A 25,618-nucleotide genomic window follows, 5' to 3' on the forward strand; every position below is an offset into this window, starting at 1 on the left:
CCCATATTGAAAGGAGACAAAAATAAACCAGCCCCACAAGCAGTCCGTCTGCTGTGGGTGAGAGGACGACAGGCAGGAGCTTGAAACTGAGAAATCTGTGCTTTTTCCGCCATATGTTCTAACAACAAAAGGCACAATTATTGGTTGCTGCCATCAATGTTATGAATCAGAAGGAAACTGTTGTCTGCAGAAGGTCTTTAAAGCCAAATCAGCACTCATTCATCTAACTCAGAATTCATGCCACCATGTGCAACTAAAGGGCTGTTCACATTTACACCTAGAACCAGGTGTTGCAATGTGGACAGTCCTAGAAATGCTGTGGTACTGGTGACTGTTATCAATTTACAGTATTCTAAATTGTTCAGGAATCTATCTATCTATCTATCTATCTATCTATCTATCTATCTATCTATCTATCTATCTATCTATCTATCTATCTATCTATCTATCTATCTATCTATCTATCTATCTATCTATCTATCTATCTATCTATCTATCTATCTATCTATCTATCTCGCTCTCTCTCTCTCTTTCTCTCTCCCTCTCTGTCTGTCTGTCTGTCTGTCTATCTCCTTTAGAAATGATTGCATTCCTCCTCAGACAAGCTGCATGTTTTTAGTCCAACAAAGTCCACATGCTCTCCCAGTGTTTTTTTATATGCTAACTAGGATGTCTTAGAGTGGCAACAAGCTTTCTCTATTGGAAGGCAGTTCAGCTGCAAGCACTTCCAACTACAAAGTTCTTCTAGTTTACCAGCTTGCATTGGCCTACTAGATAGCAGAACTTAGCAAACAACTAAAATCTCCCACTGATGGCCTTGAAACCAGATATGCTTTGAGGCGTTGCTATTAATTGGGAAATTAAGCCCGACCAGTAACATCTGGTGCAAAAAAACACTCAAGCACAAAATGAGTTTGTGCTTGGTGCTCCGGGTGTTTTTGTACCTGACTTTCTGAAAAGGGCTGACAATGGGGAATAATATATACAAATGGTATTGACACCTCCTTGCACGAAATTTCGCACCAGCACTAATGTATGGGACCAAATGACCCATTTAATGTCTCAGTAACAGTGGGGATATTTTGATGGTGTTTCGATTACTTTTAACTGAACTGATGTTCACTAGTGATTTAGAAAAAAAGATGTTACTAGATTTTACCGTTTGCTATTGGCTTGAGAGCAGCAGCAAACACTAATAATTATGCATAGTCTGCTGGTGAATCCAGAGCCAAAAATGTTAGTAAGAATGAAAAGAAATTAGCGGTTGTTATTTCAGACTTGTTTCAAGTTCTTCTAGGATTGTTTTGCACAGTAACTATGCACCGATGAAGGCTGGGATCCTGGCCGGGAGGATGCGTTGGTTCCATCACATGACGATCTCACTGGGAAGGCCAAATTACAATGTTCGACAGTTAATTGGCAGTTATTTGTGGACTTCTCTGTTATCAGGCCAAAGTCGATGAAATTACATATTCTTGTAATTGTCAAAAATTAAATTCTTTGTTTTTCTTGCATGACAAGTATGCTAATAACCTGTGTAACAACTTGCAGCTTCTCAATTCTGCCTTGTTCGCTGAAAGATATAATTACTAAATAAATTGCATTTTCTTTTTAACTATTACCACAAACCGTTTTCAAGCTGTGTTGTCTTTCTGAGGCAAGTTGCATAAATATGCGTGGGATTAGAGTCAACTCGCGCGCTCATTGGGGAAGGTTTGCCTTCAAGTGGTGCCCAGTGGTGTTTAGATTCCGAAGCTGGGAGTAGTGGCATTACCACTGAGCCTAACATTTTCTTCATGCTATTTCTATAGACAAAATGTCAATGAAAGCACTCAGTATCTGTTCTTAAATTATTTTGCTGGGTGGACATGGAGTATCTCAATATTTCTCTAAGTCGCAGTTGTACTAAAGCATGTCTTCAAAGAGACCCTTCCAGAAAGTGATAGAAATATATATAATCCAGCAGGCACGTGAGGGTGATTTACCGGAAGTGGCCTGGCCGGTCAGAAATGAATATGCTTTCTGCATTCGCACGCACTGGTCATATTAATCACTGTGCAGCTGGCCTAGGGATTGTGACACGTGCCTTCTTGCAGTGCTTCTCCACATCTGGCAAGCCAGACACTAAGGCCCGAGTCCTTTGTGCATCTGACTCTAAATGGTCAATCAATCAATCAATCAATCAATCAATCAATCAATCCGCATTTGTAGAGCGCAGCACTATCAACCCTAGGTGTATCTGGGCGCTGAGGATGCCATGTCTCCGACGACGTTATCTCCGTCGACGTCAACGTTATGAGTGTAAATCCAGGTTTTAACTTCTACTTGGATGTGTGAGAAAATGTGCCCCCCCTAGAGGTGAAGAATGAACCTCTAGAGTTGCAATGCCTTTGCATGTTTGGAAACACCCACAAACTTGTGTGAGTAAAATTGCACGACATACTTACACCATGTGTATTTATGTACACATGCATGACTGCACATTTGGTGTAATCCTCTGTAAATTCTAAAAAGCAGGAACATGTCAGAAAGTTACTTCAAATATAGGCATATGTTTAGGGAAGTACATTTCTATTTGTTGTGCCTTCTAAGAACAGTGGACTTGACAGCGGTTCTCAAACTGTGGCAAGGAGGTCCCTTGGAATTTGTGCCCGAAGCCTCCAGCAAAGATTGAAGGCAGGTGCAGGTTGCAGAAGCCTCGTGGAGCAGTGACCCATCGGATCCTCAGTTGGCTGCACCAATGTACTCCTTATTGCAAGTAGCCGAGAAGCAGATTGCAAGCCCAGGGATATAGAGACGTGGTCTGCTTCGCACAGAGGCTGGCAGGAGGCCACTACCCAACTTGATCTGCCTGAGGAGGAACATACACTGGCGTTCAAGGGCCAAGACCTCAGAGAAATGGGAACAAGAGCGTACGTGCCTTACATTTTGTAAAACAGGCCTTAAAAGCACAGAGGAACAACTTCTGGGTAAAAATTCGCCCTGGAAAGATACAACTGCCGAGATACGAATAAAATGTTAAACAGAATTCTCCGAAATAATTACTGAAAAAAATAAGACTTTGAAACCTTGAGCTCATTTGCTATTGGAAAATTGTGCGGAGGTGGCAGGGATTTAACATTTCCAGTGCTATCAAAATCGTCACGTGATCTCAGGAAATTCAATATTTTAAAACAGATTTACATTGAACTAAAAATATGGAAAACGCTTTCGTGGTAACATCTGCATTTTGCTTCTGAAAATTGAGTTTTCAGAAATAAATTTCGAAACCTCTGGTCGATTTTGACTGATTTGTTTTAAGAAAAGGGTAATGCAAAGTTACTTGTGGAATTCTGTGAATATTGTCAGGAAGACCATTGAGTTCCATCGGGAATAAATTTAACCCATCAGCTCCATTCCTTGGTTGTGATTTTGAGTCAATGCCTCGTCAGCATTACAGACCTCAATGTGATCCATTTCAGAAAATACGTCTTCAAGTCCACTGAGTGACTTACTTAGCATTTTTTAAATTCAGACAAAGAATAATGTAAGTATGTTAAAAACCCATCTCTCCACCACAGGATGGCACATTGGATTGCTTTTGTGATTACTGCCAGCTGATCTTGAAAGAGACAGATCTGCTTGCCTACTGTACTACGTTAGCTCTTCTCAAGAGCAGTGACCTGCCTGTCAGACCTCAAACTGAAAGACTTGCCCCTAGCATTTCTGCAGTGAACCCATCCGGGGCTCTCTGCCAAAGTGGTTCATGAGCTTAAAAGATTGCTGAATTTGGCGGTCGGGCTGGTATGTGGGCTTCCCATCTACGGCTCGCCGGCCTCTGCGCTAGCTGCCTGTGAAGTAACAAATGTTGTTCACAACTTCCATTATGATGCATCAGGCCTATCAAGGGCTGGTTCTCTGGCCAGGTTTGAGAACCCTTATGTCCCATAAATGTCTTTAAGGTCGAAGGCTCTATTGATGCTCAAGGGCCCCTGGTTCAAGCGGACCCTGTGGTGGTCGGCCCGTCAGAGTCCTGGGTCTCCACTTTTGGAATTCAATCTGTGTTGATATGTGTCATATTTCCAACGATGGGCAGTTCTTAAAATGTCTGAAAACCTTAATGTTCTGCTAGATTACCCAGCTAATTTGTTTTTAACATTATCCACCAGAGACTTCCTGAGTGAATGAGCGCATTCTAAGAATATTGTTTTTAAATGTGTGGCGCTGTCTTGAAACACAGCCTCTCAATGCGTCCTTGTCTTGAAAGTGGCATCTTTTGGCAGCATGAACCTGCTGTAGATATTTGTGTCCGACAACCTTGAAGACCAGCCCAAGCACAGAGGGTCCTTTCTGTCAATAATGAGCAATGCTGAATTAGAAACAGTAAGGTCTCTTTTAAAACTCCGAATTCTGCCCAACCCAGAAAGCACTTTTAAAAAGGGTTTGCTTGGTAACCTCCTCTGAAACATTGGTTTACAGTGGATGTGACAAAACGCGTGAGGGGATCACTGCTGTGGAGAAGCTGCAATACAATGTGGCTTTTGTGTCTGTACAACACCAGGAAGCAAGGGAATTCTGCAAGGATCCAAGTTTGCCGTGGATAGTACAAGTTGCCAGCATGAGATTTGAGAAAGCTGGTAATAGAATAGATGAGCTCATTAAAGTACATCAATCTGCTTTGTGACCACAGACGAATGTTAGGGTTTGCATAGCCAGTCTGAATGTGGAGGAGAGCTGACCTGGGGAACCAGAAAATAAATATTCTGACTTTATTTAATGTAATCTGGTTCTCATGTAAAGAGATGTAAATCTAATGCCTTTGGGCCAAGTTCTTGCTAAAACGGCAAAAAATGTGTAGATTGTTGCCAGTAATTATATTATTTGTTCTTTTGAGGCCGCAGATCTTTTTAATCGTGTGACAAAAAAATAATGGGGCCGCTGTGCAAACTTTTTTGCGCTCTGAGGCTGCACTGCCTTACCCTCCCTTCTGTAGTGCGATGCGCCCGGCACCCCTGGGGCTTCGTTATGTCCCCCCAGGTTCTTTCAGAAAGAGACTCCAGAGACAACTTCTGTCTCTCTACCTAGAATGTATTTCCACCTCTCTTTTCCATTAACACCTTGTCTAGTCTAGTTACTGGGGCATGCTGCAAAAGCAGGGCCAAGCAGAAGGCAATGTGTCGACACGTCTCTCCGCCGCACCGGGAGCAGTAGACAGAGAGTACAGGTGTGGGCAGAAAGCTCAGGTGACATATTTGGAGGGTGGGCATCCTGAATCGGGTAGGTTTCAACACCAAAAGAAAATCGTGCCTGTGGGAATGAGTGAGGCTTGTTGAAGTATAATGCAGCTAGAAGGAAATAAGTGCCAAGCTAGAGGTAGATAGCGTTAAGGACGAAAGCATGACATGAGGTCTTGGGAACATGAGGGGTGGGAATAGTCTTCACCCATTCAAAAATGACAGCTATTTGCTCTTCCATCCATCATGGGGTCTAATCTTTGATTTGGGACTAGATACATCAAACAGCCATCAATACCCATAGCTGTAAACAATAATGCTTAGGCATGTAGCAGTCATATTTTAGAAACCACTAAATAAAGACAACGACCCCATAGCCTGCTGTGAAGAAGTCCATGTTCAGGCACTAATCTGGCCGACAGCTCCTCAATTCCAAGTTGGTTTATCTTTTCTCACTCAACTATGTGATGGAGAATTAAGAGCACTTCTGCCATGTTGTGCTCTAGGCCAGTGAAACTGCCGAAGCTGGAAGGAAGACCAGCACTACAGGTAAAATATAATTTTGTTTTAGGCATGGTTGCCACCTACTAGTAAAGAGACTCTTATTTTCCTTCTTGGTGCCACTTAGTGGTGTCCTCTTGGGACTTCTGCTGTGATTTTATGGTGGCGCAGCCATGGATGGAATTAGCACCAACTGAGCAAACTGGAAATTGTACATTTCTCCTTAAAGGGACTCGAGATCTTTGAATTATTTTTTATACTTTTCCTTTTTTATACTTGACATAACATTGAAACAGAGACTGTGGAAATGACTGGGGCCGTGGCACTTAACAAGCAGTCTCACCAGTATGAATAATGTCATTTTATAATTGATAAGGGTGCACTCATTGTGTCTCTCTTTCTTTATTAATAGACCCTTCCTGTGTGGAAAAGCTGCTATCTAAAGACTGGAAAGAGAAAATGGAAAGACTAAACACCAGTGAACTTCTGGGAGAAATTAAAGGTACAGCACCATAAATATTTAAACTGGGTCATGATGCTCTTATTGCAACATGTCTTCATTAAACTTACAAAAAGAAGTACATTGTGGATTCTAGTGTTGTGCTGAAATCCAGAGGGAGGCCATGACGAGTCACTGAGCTAGGAAAGCAGGCCAGGCCTACCTCCCATCAGCTCCATAGCAGCCCAGGAACCACAGACACACTCTCGGAAAAGAGCATCAACTTATTTTAATAAAAACGGAAAAGCACTCACTGATAAAATATAGTTTGTTGAAATCTAAAGTTCCACCTTGGATTGCTAGTAGTGAAAAATGCACCACCGACATTGTTTATACTATTAGGATGTCACTTTGCAATTACACACCAGTTATAATTAGAAAGAAAAAAAAGTGCGCCTATCCGGCATGTAATATGAAACTGGCCCACAATTCAAAATGTATTAAGTAGTGCACAACAATGTGAAAGTTTCTGAAAGTGCCTCAGATGCAGCAAATTCAAAATCACCTTTGCATCGCTTCTTGCAATATTTACCTTTGGGATGCAGTGTGCTGCTTGTGAATGAATGGTTTGCTTTCAAAGGAGTATGAGAGACGCAGACACTAGGGCATGGTGCCTGTACGAAAACGTGTAGGTGGTTGCACATATTCCATGCTCACATTATATTCAGAAGTAAACCAATATCTGGAAACAGTAAGTTTGCAGAGACCTACATATAGCTCGCTCTGTGCCTGGGTCCAGGGGGGCAAGGGCACACATACCATCCCACCAATTGCCACATCACCACCCTCATGAAACACAGTCACACCCAAGCGAGGATGACAACGCTACAAAAGCCAAGCGCCCATGGATATAACCAAAGGGCTAGCCCTCAAATTGTCTGACAATAGGCACAGAGACCACACCCAAGGTTCAGGAAAGTAATGACTTTAGGACAAAGACATGTAGTGTGAGTCGTTGAACAATATTAGCATGGACCTGCTGGCATTTATTTGGAGGAAGAATTAAAAGCACAGGCTTTCTCCAGTCCCTAAAAGAAGAATCCTCCTCGGGGACAAACTGCCATGACACAATCCTGCTCAGCAAGGGTAGTAAGAAGGTATATGACAGTGACTGCGGCACCCCCTAAAAAGTGCATAGCTTAACAAAGGTCAACATAGCATATGTTAACATAACATACCATGACAAGCAGACAAATCCATTACCGATGGCTGAATTGTTTTCTAATGTAATATCTTTGAATTACGTTCGGTGGTTAATATGTAAAAAGAAAATAAGTGCTGAGGCTCTTGTCAGGAGGCAGCTTGCACCAGCCCATTTCTCCTGTTAGCATCGCGTAAAACAGAACCAACTACTAACCAGGAAAGGGAAATAGGACGTGGCTTAATGGCCAGAATTCCGACTTTGGAGTTAGTGAACCTGACTCGACTCTCGGCGCTGGTTCAACATCCTGTGATTCTAGACAAATCACTTAGTCTCCCCATAAATGAATGTGTCCTTAACTGGGGTTCATGAACAGTGCCAGTGTTGATGATTAAGTGTCCTTACTGCAAACCACCAGCTCAAATTAAGCACTGGTTACGTCTAAATATCAGTGGTAGGTTGACTCAGGGTGCCGTATTCCAATGGAGTCTAACCTGGTGGTGAGAGTGTTTCCAATCTCATGGTTTACAGCTCTGTGGTGTTCTCCCAGCTGAAAGCGTGATTTTCTTAGCGAATCCTGTTTATGGTGACTCAGCAGAGCACACCATCACCACCTTGGTCCCCCATCTCACCTAAAAAGGAATGCCTCTATTGTAGAACGCGTGCACATTCTTTTCCATAAGGGATACAATGGTTAGGTTGCAAAACATATCTGAGTTTCTTTAATTACAGTCTTCAGCATCTATTGCTGCTCGGGTTTGTTGTAAGTTTCTTTGGATTCTATTGGCCGGTGATTTTCCCTTTTCCTGTCTCACTCTAGTCCCTACCTGCTCTACATTCGTGGGAAGTGGCTTCCATTGGTAGTTTGCACAGAAATGCTGTAATTCTTTTTGTGCCTGTGGCACACATTGTTTCTGCTCAAATCTGTCAATAATGCAGACGATAAGGAAAAGAAAGTCAGAAGAATTTTATGATAAATTGAGACATGATGTAATGGAGAATGGAATGAAAATACTTATTTTCAGTGTTGAACTGCACCTATTTGCACCTATTTGATGTTTACAAAATGCAAACCACTTTTTCAGCTGGTGTATGAGACATCCCTATCACAGAATATAATTTATTGCATTGCAAGTCATCCCATCGCATTGTATCATATTGTATGTTTTGATATACTATATCATGTCCTAAGGCAGGCGTCTGCAGAAAGGAAGATAACGGCAGTCAATCTCTCTCCTGCCCATAGCAGCAACTAGAGGTACCTCATGACTTCATCTGGTTATATATTTAGATGCTGAATCATTATTTGATGTTGGCATAAGAACACCAGGCTGCCATTTTGAAAAAACTATGGAGGGGGGACATATGTGTTATTTGGTTGTATTCAGATACATGGTCTCAATTCTGTTTTATTATTGTCAAATATGCGGTTTCTTGATTTCAAAGAACTTATCTTTTATTTGTTTCTATAAGTCTATAATAATACATCATTTCCATCAGAGCTGTTGGGGACACACCAAATGATATTAGAATGTAATCATAATCGGCCTGATTGGATATTGCCAAATTACCATTTGGAGCAAATGTATGAGTTTTTAGAATTCTCAAGGCTTTCCAAAAGTACTTTAAGAAATCCACACCTGTCACTGCTTTCTTAGACTAGTCACAATAGCAAACATTGACAAAACTGTAACAATCATGTTGTGTAATTAATTTCACATCCGTAAATACGTAGTAAAAATGCATGTGCTTTTGTTACCCTTTTTCCTTTTCCTTCCGTTTTGGAGTGTTCCTTACCCATTTAATCCTGTATATTGATTGCCCTTCGCAGGTGTAAATCTTTGACAATATACATGGTTGTAATGAACCATTAAAACATTGATGAATTACACACAAACTGAAGCTTTTGGGGGTATTCACCAGGTTTCAATGACATCTCCACCATGCAACACCCAAACCCGGCCCATGATAGTAGACTTATTCTGATGCAGCATTACATCTTCGGGTGTAACATTGTGTGAGTAAATCAATTTCCGTGTATAAATTCAAATTTTTACAATTTAAATTGTCTTTCTAATTCCCTTACGTTCTGTTAGAAGATAAGGAATTCAATCAATAAAATAATTCTAGCACCTTTACACCAACAGCGGTAGGGGACCATAAAATTAGTCGAACAGCTCGAATCCAGGGCACATAGCGTGAACGTGGAGGGATGAAGCATACATAACTCCTTGACATTTTGTACAGTAGCTGGATTCAATGGACCTCATTACAAAAGCCAGAGCAGCATAGGAAATTGCATTGGGCCGGAACACTCATCCGGCAAGTCACTATATAAATGTGTTGCAGGGTGGGAGCACTGCCTGCACATCCTATAGTCGTGCACGCCTTGAGCGAAGCAACGTTACCCACCTCTCCTAAAATGTGTGCATGTGGGACCTTGAGGCGAGGCCTGGTGGTACCCACACTGCCGTTTGGGGGCCTCCTTGGTTCAAAGCTGACTGATGCAGAGGTCCCTGTGGAAATGTCCATCTTGGATCCAGAGATTCCTGGCTCAATATTGAGGGGAAAAGTGATGAACCCCTAGGGGGAGCCCTTGAAACCAGGCTTTCTGTATTCAGGATTGGTGCCAGGGAGCCTGTTTCCGAATATTCTGTGTTACAGTGTTGTCTCCTTAGTAAAATTAAAGTGCAGCCCCAGAAGAACAAGCTGCAAAGTACCTGGAAGTGTAAAACGAAGGAAAACGTATCACAGTCTTTAGTGTAAATATCAATGTGTTTTGTCAGGCCTCTGTCTTTCCCCTCTCATATAGCTTTTTGCACTTGTAGTGTTTTTGCTTGTTGCTATCCCATCTCTTCCTCTTTTAGTAATTCGTCCAGTAGAGTCTTGATTTATTCTTTGCATTCTGTGGTTGTATCAACACCTTCAATAAGGAATTATGAAGAAGCAAAGAACAAACCAGATGCAGTAATTGGAGACCGCTGTTTGTAAAACTTATTTGTCTAACTTTCGTACATTTGCCAAAACTTGCAAAAATAACCGCTGATTCCTACTAATACAAAGGGTAGAACTTTGTGTCAGCCGTATCTGCAGAGTCCCCCCAGACATTTGACCGTAGCCTAAAGATCCTCTCCTAGGAGTCTGCACAGATTAGACCATCTTAAAAGAGGGCTAAATACTTGCACTGCCTTGGGTTTGTAATATCTGCTGCCCCTGCGCCTGGAGGGTTCTGCTTCCAGGAGGAGCTCGGGCTCACCATATACCACAATCAAAGTGCCATCGCACCAAGTGTGCAATGAGGCCCTCCCTTTCTGTAAGTCTGCTGTGTTACTCACAGAAAACAGTGGGATAAGCCCATCAGCTCCAATTTTTAAACCATTTTGTCCTTAGTTCACATTATGTTGGTTCGTGACAACGCGATTAGTTTCCAATTTCCTCCAAAAATATCAGAATGTTATTATTTTAGTTTATTGCGACAACGCTCCGCTTCATACTGACCCAGCTAAGGACATCCCACACACACCCTATAACATCTCACAAAGAGCATGAATAGATATGAACACATCACTCCCACCCTTACCAGACCCCACTAGCTCCACCCGTCAGCATGCACCATCGTCAAAATCGTCATCTAAAAAAGGCACCATTGTCAGAACCATCATCTACAAAACCATCATGACTGCAACCCTTGCCTATTTGGGTGAGTAGCTCTCCGCCGCCAGTGGCTCTTGGCACCGGCCCCCAGCCAGGACACTCTTACACTGGAGAGGAAGAAGTGTAAAAAAACAAAAAGATAACAAGCATTGGCATAGCCAATAGGTCTCGCCTTTAGGACCTCATACGTGTTTACCCATGCAACAGTTGCATAACTAAATACTTATAAGGTCCCAAACGCGAGACCTATTGGCTATGCCAAGCGGCCGTGCGGCTGCGAAAGTGATCGCGATCAAACATCTAAGCAGCCGCGAAAGTGAAAGTAATCGCGGCGCTCGCGCCCACGCACATGCACTGTAGCTCTAGGCTGGCCTGGTAGCACTTTTTGGAGCCCTCTCAATAAGTCTCGCCAGACCAGTGCAGGCGCTGGGTCAGGCGAGACCTAAAAAGGAAACGGGCCTGAACCCAAGCTCTGGAACAGCATCCCTTATCCGTGAGGCCTATCCAAAGTTCCCTCCAATTGAGAGAGAAGCTGAAGACGCACTTCTTTAAAGAACACTACATCACACCTGAATAGTAGCCCGGTTCTGCTCTCAGAGCCAATCTATCCCTCCTAACACTCATTAACTCTAACTTTACCTTTGTCCCTTTACTACAATCCACTGCCCTTCAGCTAGGTTTGCGCAACACAGCTACCACTTAGATACATATATACAGGGGACTATCAAAACAGAAAGGAGCTGGCTTACCTTTTTATTAAACACACAAAAGGTGATGGGAGGAGTGCTTGCAATAAGTCTAACCTCTGGCAATCGCTCGGGGTAGTTTGTGAACTCAACAGCCATATGCAAATCAGTCTTGGTCTTGGAGGCCTCAAAAATTGCAATACAAATGCTCCAATATACTACAGCGCACATAAAGTGTGTGTCCTCAATCTTGCATAACGTTTTGGTGCTTCCATCTGTTGTTTTATTTGTTTAAACATGTAGCAATAAATATACGAGCATTCAACGACAAACAGAGACTGCTGTTTCTTTCCCATAATTCATGTTTTACCAGCAAGTAGTGGCACTGAGTCTACTGTGCAGTAGAGGTCTAGCCGGTGCCCGGAAGGCTCTTCTCTGAGATTACAGAAGCAGCCCTGACCTCTTTGCGATAAGACTATCATCACTGATACCTGGGGATTAACCTTATAGGTTTGATCCCCACAGATGAAAGTCCCGTAAAAGTCACAAAAGCAGGGCTGGGATTTGTCTGCAGGATTTATGTCTGTAAGAAATCTACAAGAGGCCCCAGTGCTTTGTGAAGTCTGTCTGCCTCTCTATGACATGAAAATGTAAACATGATGCTGTGCTGAGACCTGGTGGACTCAGAAGATCTAACTGGAGTGTAGAATTGATCGAGGGAAAGTGAAAGGCTTCAATCTCCCGTAAAATGGCATAGTGGCGAGAAGGGACTGTATATGTTTTTTGAGTTTATATTGGGCACATTTAAGTTGAACTTAGCCATGCAAATGCAAGTATTTATAGGTGTAAATTCCAATTCATGTGCATAGCTTCTGATATTAAGTGAAAGCAGCCGCGGTCGGTAGTAGGAGTAACTGCAGGGCGGTGACGTGGGGAGGGGCAGGGTGGGGGATAGTAAACTATGGATTACGGAGGTTTACAGGTAAGTTAACATATAAATTAATAAAACGAATTTCGTTGCGTGCACTGCATCGCATTTGGGGATGCAGTGCACGCAACGAAATTCGTTTTATTAATTTATATGTTAACTTACCTGTAAACCTCCGTAATCCATAGTTTACTACCCCCCACCCTGCCCCTCCCCCTCCCCACGTCACCGCCCTGCAGTTACTCCTACTACCGACCGCGGCTGAGTGAAAGATCGTAAGCAGGAACGACTATGGCTAGAATTGCAATTAGGCATCCAAGTTTAAATCCCTTTATCTGTTGCACACGCACAAGTAAAATGATATACATTTAAAAAAAAATAAATAATTTATTGACATTTTCGTATTACAAAAACAGATTGCGTTACAATACATGTCATTTGACTTCATTTCATGCATTTTGCACCACTGGACATTGCTATCCTTGCATTGGGTGGACACGTGGCCTGTATTTTATTCAATCCTTTCAATAAACAATTTTTATGCAGAACTGGGATAGTGTTCATGGGACCTAGGGTATATGTATCGGACGGGTATCAGGGTTGGTACGAATCTCACAAGTAAAATGATATACATACTCTGATCTACACCAATCACAGGTGAAACACTAAGAGCCTTATTAAGACTTTGGACGTGCGAGAGCGGGACGCCATGCCATTACACCACTCCTGCACCGCCAAAGATATAATTAGACAGCCTGCTGGATTCCGACTGGAATCCAGGTCTGGCGGTCCTGCGGCGTCTTGCCTACGCTGGTGCCTGTTTAAAGGCTCATAGGAGACCCCTAACAGGCACCACAATGGGAACATCATTTCAGGTTCCTGCAGGGCATGTACTGTCAAGCCCATGCCCTGCAGGAACTGGCACTGCATGCAGACAGTGAGGCACACAATGTGTTCCCCCTGCATGCTTCCCCTAGTGCAGAGGCAACAGGGCCCCTTGAAAGGCCCATTTGTTTCTTCTCTACCACACTTTTCATGGCAGGCTCACCGCCATGAAAACTGTGGCGGAGAGGAAACTCGTTATATGCTTGACGGGGCCACAGCAGCCCCACGAAGCCTATTGCGGCCTCAAAACCGCTGCAACACCACCAGTGACCTCTGAATCCTGGCGGTTGCGGTGATGCCAATGTGGTCTGACTGCCCAAGTTGTAATGGGGCAGTCAGACCACCGGTGCGGCGGTGCCCGCACCACCACCTTGACTACAGTGTGTCATAATAAGGCCTTTAGAGTAGGAGCGATAACAAGGCTTGTCCAAGGTCAAACAACAGAGGTCTGACAGGCATGCTTATTCTGTATATGTAGACGTCATTGCTACGCAAACAGCTATAGATTTTTTATTTTCCTCTCACTGTGAAATGCAGCAGAGATTTCAGAGCTCCCCTTTGTGCTCTGCGTTATAAACATATTTTGCCTCTTTGAAGTCTGCTTAATATACATACCGGCAATTAAAAACCATCTCAGGGTTAGAGACACAAGGTCCCTCTTAATTAAAACTCAAACAATAGCTACGAGCTAAATAATCTAAAATAAATAAATAACCATTCCATCATATGATTAAGATTCAATGTGTTAATATCCATTAGAGTCATGGTTAACTATTGGGATAAAAACAAATCAATAGACATGGAAAAGACGCAGTTGGTTCCAATTAGTGAGATCAGTGAAACATCAGAGAAAAGGCCCTCACATGCAGCAACCGGGACTGGTTATAAATATGCAATGGGCTACAAGGTCTACCAGCAGTGTATTTATCACACTGGCTGAGGGGAAGGCACCGCTGCAATTAATTGGTGCTAAAAAGAGAGATCTGACGCTACATCTTCTCTGTTGACAAGACATTAGCAGATAAAATATTGGATACTTGTCACCACCCAGGCATCAGACCAGATCAACCTGAAGAAGACCCGCTTCCACTTGAAGAGAAACTGCACTAGCATTTTGGCAAGCACTGATTTCATATTTACACTAGGGCTCTCTGAAGTTGCAAAGCTTGAGGACTTGCAACTTTGTACGTTTTTTAAAAATACAAAATAAAATAAGTGCTATTGTTGCTGAGTTTAAAACACGCTGGAAAGCTGGACACTGCGTGGCAGCATGAACTGTTCCGCTGCTACTCAAGGCTCAGAGAAGCAACTGCTTACCCCTTTTCTTGTGCTGTTGTTCTTCTCCTTTCCATGCTCCCAGATTTACTAAGAGACTCCTGGGAGCGGGGTAGGGCGATGTTGTGCTGGCCAGTTGCCGCTGTATTTCCATGCTGGCACTCAGGTGACTGCGCAAACACCAATCCTTGTTCCCTGATGTCTTCTTCCTGCTGAGCAGGACATCTGAGTTCAAATGTAGTTTTTCTGGCCTCAGGCAAATTCAAGAAAATTCATACTTTTTCTGAGATATTAAATTTTCCACATGCGCCTAGCTAAACAGGTGTAGTTAAAAAATCACCTGCACCTGATTTATATATGCCTATAAATGCATTGGCAGGCAGGTTGAATACGTGATTATATCGAAGAATAGAGATATTCAACCCCTAAACTTAAACTGAACTTTTAATTCTGTTGTGTGTTATACCATATTTTTCATTTTGCAGTTACAGTAGGTGAAATGTAAAACACACCCAAATTAAAAACCAAAGTACTGTCTATACTTTACACTTGAAATGTTACCTGTGTGTTAGCTCTATCTTGCTTCAACATACACAACTCACTAGATGATCTCAGGAAGTACATTTTTGCTCCATGGGCCTCAGGTCTATCTTTTAACGAGTATTTGCTAAACTCAATAGGTTTGACTTTAGTGTGTAAATGCATACACATTGTATTTGTGCAAGCCTGTGTCTTCTTGCTTTTCCACATTCAAATTAGACCTATTGGCTTTGTCAAAGATGATTTGTTTTAAGCAGCTGAACTGTATGCCCTTATGCATGTGTGTTTCAACATATATTTGTACATGTAAGTGTGACTCACATGAAATTCCTGTCTAAAACATTTTAAAAAGCGTGGAGCAAGGAAGACATAAAACAAAAAAGGATTGCTTTCTGCATACAGTTCACATTTGAGATAAATAATATATGTTTATTCAATTTACTTCTAAGATGGAAAATTGTCTCTCATGCATTGAACTGCAAGCACTGTATGGGAAGTGGAATGATACATCAAACATGAGCCGAGAGAGAGAGAGAGAAATGCTCCTCTAGTTTAAAGAATTGGTGACAACAGGTATTGCAATTAACTGTGCTGTCATCCAAACCTACAAAAAGCCAGACCTAAAAACTTTGGAGTTTGTTTTAGTGTGACAACTTCAGATGCAAACGGTGCATCTGCTTTCTGAGAGTCCCGCGGTTATAAAAGGGCAAAGAAAGACTGAAAACGACATACTATTCTTGGAGGTGCCCGTCAGAGCATCTTTCACAGGGTAGAGCATATATGCCCTGTAGAGCATATTTCTGTACAAGCCTATGCTATAAAAGAGCAAAGATGTTTAACACACAGCTCCAAACCGTCAGAGTATTAATTTCCTATCTTTAAGAATGTCGAGAATGTGTAATTCGTGCACTTTCTCAGCACAGCCCGGCAATGTGCGCATGTACCCGTGCAATATGTGTTTACTGCCTGCATGATGCCTGTCTTAAGAGGAAGACTCCTGTAGAGTGATGTATGCAAAAAACTGTGAAAATACTTCCCAGAAAGTTTGCTTTTAGATGTAAAACTCTTCTGCTTCCTCCTCCCCTGGAAAATAAACAATGTGTGTTTTCATTCAGCAGCTCATTAGCGAGCTATCAAGGACAGAGCTATACTGATACAGCCGAAGGGTAATCAGAGGGTCTGACTGCCTTCCACGTGAGGCATACGTGTTTTGAAATGAGTCACAAAAGAGTAAGATAATAGGGCTGAAAAACACGAGTAATAACTTCACATACCCAGAGCCAGAATAGTTGGAAGAATAGCTAATCTGTATGGAACTTTGTCCCTCGAGTTGAAGAGAGAGCGAGAGGCAGTCAGTCAATCAATCAATCAAATAACTTTATTCGGTTTTCAGATGTAAAACCATAAACGTTTACCATATATAAAATTAGTAATTAATAAACATTTCATAAAACCATTATATAATTCATTACATATAAAAACCGGTTCATGAATAAAATGCAGAGAGAGTGAGAGCCAGTCAGTTATTATTTGGTGTCAGAGAACAAGTCATCGGTTTCAAGGCGCTATGCATATGTAGTACGAATGGAAACCAGTAGAAAATCATGTGCATCAACACACTGCACGTCTAGGACCCTTAAGATGGCAAAAGTTCACATACTAGTTTGTTAAAGTACATGACCAAGTCTGGGTAGTGCTATTTGCTTCTCTTACCAAGGACACCACAAACACATTTGTTATCATAAGTTCTCAAAATGTTATAAAGATACTTTGAAAAAGACCTAAGCCTCAGGCACGTGCTGTTTCGTGGTCCACATCACACATTTAGGACCATTTTGGTCCAAATCTTCTGCTCAATGAATCTAGCAACAACTACCTCATTTTGGCTACAACAAGTACTACTGGGAGAAAGAATTATAAAAAAAATGCGTACTTGCACACCTGTTAGCATGGGGCATGTGGTAACACTTTTGGGAGTCCCACAGGAGTTGGGGGTTACTGGGTTCAATTTGTTACCACTTATATATTGAGGATCGACCTTACTATTGAGCCCAAAACTGTACGCTATTCACCCCTTTCGCACTTGAGCATCAGTATAGTGAATCCAAGCAGTTCAAAGCTTGCTCAAGGAGGTAGTGTGGGGTAGATGCTAATAACTCAGCAAAGCAAATGACCTCAGTCAATAAATCTTTGTCCAAGCAGTGCTTTTTCTTGAGAAAAAGGAAAGTACTTTATTTCCATACAGTCAACCCAATACTGTACATAAAAGGTCAACGGCCCATCAGAATGGACACAGTTGTATATGGGAAATCTGCCATTTGGGCTAAGGCCCCTGCGGGTACTAATAGCTTGTGCATGGTAAGATGCCTTTATAGAACTTGGATAGGAAAGAATGATCTTTTTGCACAGGTACCCCTCCCCTTTGGGTTGATGCCATGTTGCATGGGGAGTGTTGTCCTGGTAGTTTGCTAGTTTCTCATTCCCTTATTGACAATCTGTGCACAGCACCTGTTTCGAAGTTCTCTGCGGAATGGTACTCTTGTCCATTGAGGCGTTGGCTATGCTGCTCTTTCTGCCCGGGTTGGACCGCAGGAAGAGTTCACCTGGACATTTCCATGGCCCATGACATCACTAATGTCCTCTGACTCCAGTTGCTAGCGTGCAAACGCACGATCCCTGGATGGGAGAAAAGTGGTATGGCCTGGTACAGATGAAGAGGGATTGCGCCCCACTCCTAGTGGTCAAAAATAGCAGGTCATTCCTTGGGGCTAATCTCAAACCCATCACTTTAGCAAAAAGCTCACCCGAGTCATGTTGTTGATCCAAGTACAGATCACATGGTTTGCTGACTGTGCTTTTATGGTCATATTGGCCGAAATAAAGAATTCTTGACTTGACATGATTCCCAAACAGCACCGACCCTGTCAGTGATGGTAGTCAATTTTCATGGGAGCAAACAGTGGTCATAAGCCTTCTGTGGCACCTAGTTGTTGAGGTGCAATTGAGATTTCTTGATACGCTACCGTACGCTACCGATTAAAAGCAAAAGTCCGAAGTTGCTTTAAACATGTGTAAATTTATTTTATAACATCCATTCATACTTTCAAAATGGTGCTTTCCAAAGATGTGAAAATGAAAAGAGATCGATGTTATGGTCACTAAAGCTGCTAGGATCTTGCGTATTGTATACCCTTTGCCTAAAAATTCATAATAGTAATCAAAAATATAATCCACAATTGTGACAGTGTCCTGAGACATAGCCCCCATAAGAGCCTGATCAGATTTAGTTTAAACCAGCCTCGCACAATAGCACTAAGGACCCAATGAAAAAGGTGGAATTTGCACAATTTAAAATACAAGAATGCTTACATTGTAGCTTAAGCTAACATAACCGCTTCAGCCACTAAATCACCCCATGCAGCTTCAATATCGTTTATCACGAGGAGAAGAGAGTAGAAACCATGAGGTACCTGCTGAGAAGCATCTCAGAAGCAGTGAGGATGACATTGTCGGACCGGGAGGACAGGCACTCATGCAACTCAACACCGCACAATGTTAATCCAAATATTGGTAGGAAACCGTAAATGCACACATCCCAACTCATGGACAAGAAAAAGGAAAATCATGCATCTCCATTTAAGCACAATCCCACAGGTTGGTACCTGCTCACAAAACTAGTCTTCCATATAGAACTATATGTCTATATCTATGCACAATAAGAGGAGACAAATAATACATGGAGGTAGTGAAACACATGGGCACAAATACATCTGACACAACTAAACCAAGTAACAAACAGTAAGTTAATTGAACCACAGAAAAGTGTGCACAAAACCCTAGATTTTGCAACGACTAAGATCAATCATGAAAAAAACACCTAAAACGGCTAAGGCTGAGGGTCACAAGATCTAACACCCTATAGGAGTAGCCAGCGGCGGCTCCTCTGCTAAGGGCAGAGGAGCGTCACCCCACAACTTCAATTGCAAGCTGAATACAAAAAACATTATATGATAATAACATTCCGTTATTATCATTTTCCTTATTGTATTTGGCTTGCAGTTGAAGCAGTGGGCGGAGCAGGGCTGGGCTCCCCACGTTACAGAGGGACGAGTGGTGGCAGCACCGTAAGTGCGTATGATGGTTTGGCCGGCTGTCTTGGGCCGGCCAAACCATCATGCGCAATTTGCATGTTCTCTACCCATACAGCATTACAGCCAGGGTGGAGGACATGCACATCCTGCCAGCACCTGTCTCAGCGCCGAACCACGGCATTTAGACCAATCACAACGTTGCTGTAAGGCAGTGTTGTGGTTGGTCAATGCATTCTGGGAGGCTGTGTGCTTCGCTTCCTGGTTCCTGCTGCAGAGAGGGCAGAGGACAGGCAGTGGCCGGCAGTATTAAGGTAAGTGTTTTTTTAAATCTTTTTATTTCCCCTCCTCCCATGGTCCCCCCGCCCCACCACCCCCGTTGGGTAGCTGCTGCTACTGGAAGTAGCATAGAGTGTATGGTCCAAGCACTTAACTTGCTGATAAACATCAAACAGAACTATGGGACCATTGAAAGCAGTTAACATTGCACTTTATCAAACCTTGAATCATTGATATTAATTAAAGTTGTAGTCAATGGACAAATAGAGAAAAGCATCATTTTGTATTAAACCTCCATTAACAGATGCTTTGTCAGACAAGGCCAATGGAGAGAATTAAATAAAACAACCTTTGCATTACATTTAGGCTGATATGATTTCAAAGTATTCTATTAGTGTTTAGAATATAATGGCAAACACAGGAACAAAAGCGGTCAGTTAAATTAAATTTAAGTCATAAAGTGATTACTTTTCTTATCTTAATAGTAATGAAATCAGGAATAAAGTTCACGTTTTATGAAAACATGAAAGGGGAGCAGCTCAAGATAGAAAAATGATTAAGAGATGCTATTGTGCAGATCAGAATAAAATGTGGTACCTTAAGAAACAAATTAGGACTTCTATACAAGGCTTTTTGATAACATCAGACATTTGAGCAAGTACAATTCTACTATGACAAGTGAAAATGCCTAATTTGGAGCAATTTCCCCTCACCAACAACACCTTTTCACGCCATTCATGAAAAAGACCTCTTAAGTAATCATTCTGAGTTTGACATATTTCAGACCAATAACCCCCCCTCCCCTCCCCCCACCCGCCCCCTCCTCTCCAAGAGTTATTGATACGGGGAGACTTGGCATGATAGAAATAGTCTCGATTACATGATTTTGGGGGGAACATCCTTAACATCGCAGTTAGTACACCGCGATGCAGTTACATCGCAATCGTTACAACGACTGCATGTTACCACGCCATGCCATTACAACGCAAGTCTTTACATCGACTTGCGCTAGATGGCGTGCTAACATTACAAATAGTGTAGTTTACTATCCCAACACCTTCCCTACTGTTAAGTGGACTGGAGTTGGAATAGTAAATTACGCTTTTCTAATGTTAGCACGCCATCTAGTGCAAGTCGATGTAAAGACTTGCGTTGTAAAGGCATGGCGTGGTAACATCGCAGTCGTTGTAATGACCGCGATGTAACGGTACGCGTTGTAAAAACTCGCGTTGTAACATCATACATCCGATTTTGGAGACAAACATGAAGGAACTGGTGATTTCTGATTTTTGCCTATTGTTTCACCTATTTGAGTTGTTGGATAAAATAATAGTAAAAGATGACATTGAATGCTGTTTTGTTTGCTTTTTCATTGCTCTTTATTGTTTTTATGTAGTTTTACAACATACAGAGCAAGGCTAATTTCCCCACCATTTTTATGGTGACATCTGCCACATGATTGAGAGCCATTCATTTTCCTGTAAAACAAACCATTAAACGTGACATAACATCAATTAGCAAAGAGACACTAGGTGCATGTCAGCATCGTCACAAGAACACTTCAATGTATGTGCATGGCAATGCCTACATAGTACGAGCACTAGCCATCATTTATGGACAGAAATGTCCCTCATGAAAGAGTGGGAGAAAGGCTTCCAACGAGGGCGCATCACATCCTTTGCTCATTTTTACTCTCACATAAACATTACTAATAGCAGTAATGAGTCACATTGTGTTCGCTCAGGAAGGACATTCATCTGATCCTGCCTCCAGCTCGCTCAGTATCGTATCCCATCCCATGCAGAATGTACAACACGCCTGCTGCCATGACTATGAATACATTTTACTGTGTCTACTCCTGCAAGGGCCTGTCTGTTAACATCCTCCAGCCACAGTTTCATGTTTTGGGGTCTAGCTGCTTTCCATACCATGGCTATGGCTCTCTTTGCAAGAATTAACGTTAAATCCACAAATCTATATACATTGCTGGATTATTTCGATTTTGGAAGTTTGCCTAACAGTCAAGACGGGGGGTTCAATGTTGTTGTCTTGTGGGTTAATTCTGACATTACTTTAAGTATGTTCTCCCAGTATCTTACAATAGCAGGGCATGTCCATACCAAAAAGGTAATAGTCAGCATCAAAAATGTGATACCCTCCCTCGTACATTTGAGCAATAAGTTTCGGAGAAATGTATATTTGGTTCAGGTAGTGAATTTTAACTGTGGGGTTCCGGAAGCAGTTTTTGTGTATTCCAGACATCTCAGCCATTGATGATCAGAAATCGTGTGGCTTGTCTGTGCTTCCCATTTTATTTATCACTTTGGTTCTCATTAAATATTGTGTTAGTATTGTGCTGTATACTGTAGTATGGTCTTTTAACTTGACAGTGGGTGATGAGAAGATGTAGTGTGTCCGAATTTGGAGGTTCATCTTCATTTGTTTCCTATGTGCCCAAGATGGCCCTAATGAACGCTTTGTGTGCCAAAATGTGACCTCCTGCTATCTGACAGTCCTTCTTCATGTTGATAAATGAGCAAGCCATGTTCAAATAGGTCCACCACAAGGCCGTCCTCTAGCCACGGTCTAATGCCACGTGTTTTTGTGATCTCGCAGAATGTACACATGTATCATAGAAGGATATCTAGAGAATATGGACCCAGCTAATTGTAATAGCAGTGGGGGATAACTCCTTAGCAATCAGAAACCAATCCGGCATTGTACTGTGGGCTGTGCAGCTTTTAGGTAATCTCTTTCTGATTTACTGTTTGTGCTCAACCACCCCATTACCCATTGTAGCTGCCCTACTCTGTGACTTACCTCGTAATTAGGGGGCCCCAGCTCTTAACCATGGATGTGCCACTGTGTTTTGTAAAGCGCTACATGGGACGTCCCCATACCCCACAACAATCCCATCAGTATCCCTTGCAATTTGTGAAAGAAAGCTTCATTTAATGTGACCTGTGGTGCCTCGAAAAATATAGGAATCTGGGCAATGCTTAAATTTTAGCTGATGTCACCCCGCTCATCAGGGATGACAGGAGCATGTTCCAAAATGGGATCACTTGTCTTGTCATGATGATTACTTTTCCCAGATTGCCTTTAATAAAGTGCTCTGTTGAGTGATGCATCTAGACATCCAGATATGAAAAGATGTTGCAACTCAAATCTGATCTAGTAGGCATACACCATATTTGTTCTACTGCTGATAATGGTTGAAGCAGAAAAAGACAGCACTTTGATCATTTTATCTTCAATCCTGACATCACTCAAAAGGATCACTGACATAATATTGTCAGTCAAAATATCGAGGTACCAGAATATCGTGGTCAAAATATCGATGGAAAAAATATCGACTTCCTATCGCCATACAGGTAAGTACCAAAATATCGATACCAAAATTTAGTCGTTAAAAATATAGTTGTATAAAAATATCTATTTTTTTAATGTTTTAAAATTAATATAAAATTAATTACATTAATAATATAATTAAAGAAAACATAGTTAGAATGATTTAAAAAATGTTAAAATTAATAAAAAATAAATGTAATGTAAAAAAATATTAAACAAGCATAATTAAATATATATATATTTAAACATATTTAATATTAATAAACAATTATTACATTTAATTGTAAAATGTTACAAACATAATTAAAATTATAATTACATATATATCTCAATAAACCTGTAATATAAATATATAAATTAATTTCATATATAAAAAATTAAATAATTAAAATAATTTTTTCCCCATAATATTTCACACTTCATTAATTATACCAGTAGGGAAAACATTGCATAACGTAGGGGATAAAATTACTACTCCCACTCCACCGAGTGCAACAGTAGGGAAAGTGTTGCATAGCCGGTGGGAATAATTAACTATTCCCACTCCAACAAGTGTAACAGTAGGGAAAGTGTTGTATAGCAGGAGGGTGAAAATTACTATTCCCACTCTAGCAAGTGCAACAGTAGGGAAAGTGTTGGATAGCTGGTGGGAATAATTTACTATTCCCACTCCAACAAGTGTAACAGTAGGGAAAGTGTTGTATAGCAGGAGGGTGAAAATTACTATTCCCTCTCCACCGAGTGCAACAGTAGGGAAAGTGTTGCATAGCGGGTGGGTAAAAATTACTATTCCCACTCCAGCGAGTGCAACAGTAGGGAAAGGGTTGGATAGCGGGTGGAAATAATTTACTATTCCCACTCCACCAAGTATAAAAGTAGGGAAGTGTTGGATAGCATAGTGGATTAATTTAGTATTCCCACTCCTACAATATAATTAACATTAATTAACAATTAATAAAAAAAAATTTAAAAAAATACTTACCTCCCACCATATTCCCCTATAAACGTCACCACCAATATTGTAAAATATTAATTAATTAACATAATTAATTATCAATTGATTAATTAGCTAATAACAATTAACAATACAATTAATAACCATCAAATATAAATTAACTCACACAATTAACTCTATAAAATAACTTTAAATAAATATTATATAAAAAATATTAACAATTTTAATAAAACTTAAATTACTTCCCACCCTACTCCCCTTTCAACTCTCAACCCACTCCTAAAAAAGTACACAATTAACATATTAACAAATTAATGATTAATAATTCATATCAAATTAATAACTAATTAATAACTTTTGTTAACACAATTAACATAATTACCAATACATTATTAACGAACATTAATCAATTAATTAATAATTAATTAAGCAACACAATTAATAATATACATTATTAAATATCAAATATTAATTAATTCATTAATTAATTTACATTAAATTACTTCCCACCCTATTCCCCTATAAACCCACAACCCGCTACGGAACTAAAATACGGAAAAAAATGAACATAAAATTCATTACTTTAAAAAAAATTCCAACATGCATTACAAAAATTATATATACTTTTAACACATATACTAACATTTAAAACACTAAAAGAAATCGATATTTTTAATAACGATATTATGACTGTCGATATTACTAACTTCGATATTATAAAAAATGATATTTCTTACCTGCATTTCGATATTCTGCACCACTATATAGTCGATATTATGTCCTCTTGATATTTAAAACTCAATATTTTGCCATCTCGATATTTAGAATTCGATATTTTGACTGTTTACCCACTCAAAATTCATCTAGAAGGCTCATAACCTAATTCAGGACAAGATCTCCTCCTCGTAAGTACATAAATGCTGTATCCACATACAAGGTAAGAATATCCCCATGTTCATCTAGGGTAATCCCCCATTCTATTCTGGTCGCCTACACTGCAACATACAGACCAAAGGTTCCATGGCCATGGCGAACAATATAGGGGAAAGGGGAATCCCTTTCTGGTTCCCCTTTACACCCCCCATGGTGAAGAGAATATCTGCTCATTCCTCACTTTAGCAAGGGAGGTCAGTATACAAGTGATACTGGCTTCAGAAAATCAGAATCCAAACCCAATTTCGTAAGTACTATCAAGAGGTAAGGCCAGTCAGTGTGCCAAATGCCTTCTTTATCTTTAGGGATGCCTCTCAACTACTGTGGTCTCCCTTGGGAGTCTGTCCATAACAAGAAACAGTCTCCTCAGATAAATTAACATATTCTGTCCCAGAAAAAATCCATTCTGGTTGGGGTGAACTGCAGGCATTAATCTATTGGCCAATAACTTCCCAAGTGTGTTGTAGACAAAGTTTAAAAGGGATAGGGAGTAATATGATCAACCATACAAGGGATCACATCCCATTTTGAAAGAACAACTATATTCGCTTCTTTCATATACTGTGGCAAAGCTCCCCTTTGCTTGGCATCCTGATATACCTTCAGCAATCTAAGAATAGGTGAGATTTATAAGTATCATACAGTTCAATTGGGAGACCATCTGGTCCCAAGGTATTTTTCTTTGCTAGC

The 25,618-nt window shown here is 41.0% G+C and overlaps 1 protein-coding gene across 14 annotated transcripts in view; it reads left to right on the forward strand.

Moving 5' to 3' along the window:
* Positions 1-25,618, forward strand: part of SOX6 (SRY-box transcription factor 6) — a 783,111-nt gene that overhangs the window by 423,076 nt on the left and 334,417 nt on the right. For 13 of the 14 annotated variants that reach the window (XM_085648104.1, XM_085648094.1, XM_085648105.1 and 10 more), the window contains one exon: positions 6,127-6,216. The exons of the other annotated variant lie outside the window; for it this stretch is intronic. In XM_085648104.1, the coding sequence (XP_085504230.1) occupies positions 6,127-6,216 (90 nt within the window). The remainder of the gene's footprint in view (positions 1-6,126; positions 6,217-25,618) is intronic. 14 annotated transcript variants of the gene reach the window in all.

This window comes from Triturus cristatus, chromosome 3_2, assembly GCF_964204655.1.
Source record: "Triturus cristatus chromosome 3_2, aTriCri1.1, whole genome shotgun sequence".
NCBI classification, from domain to species: Eukaryota; Metazoa; Chordata; class Amphibia; order Caudata; family Salamandridae; genus Triturus; species Triturus cristatus.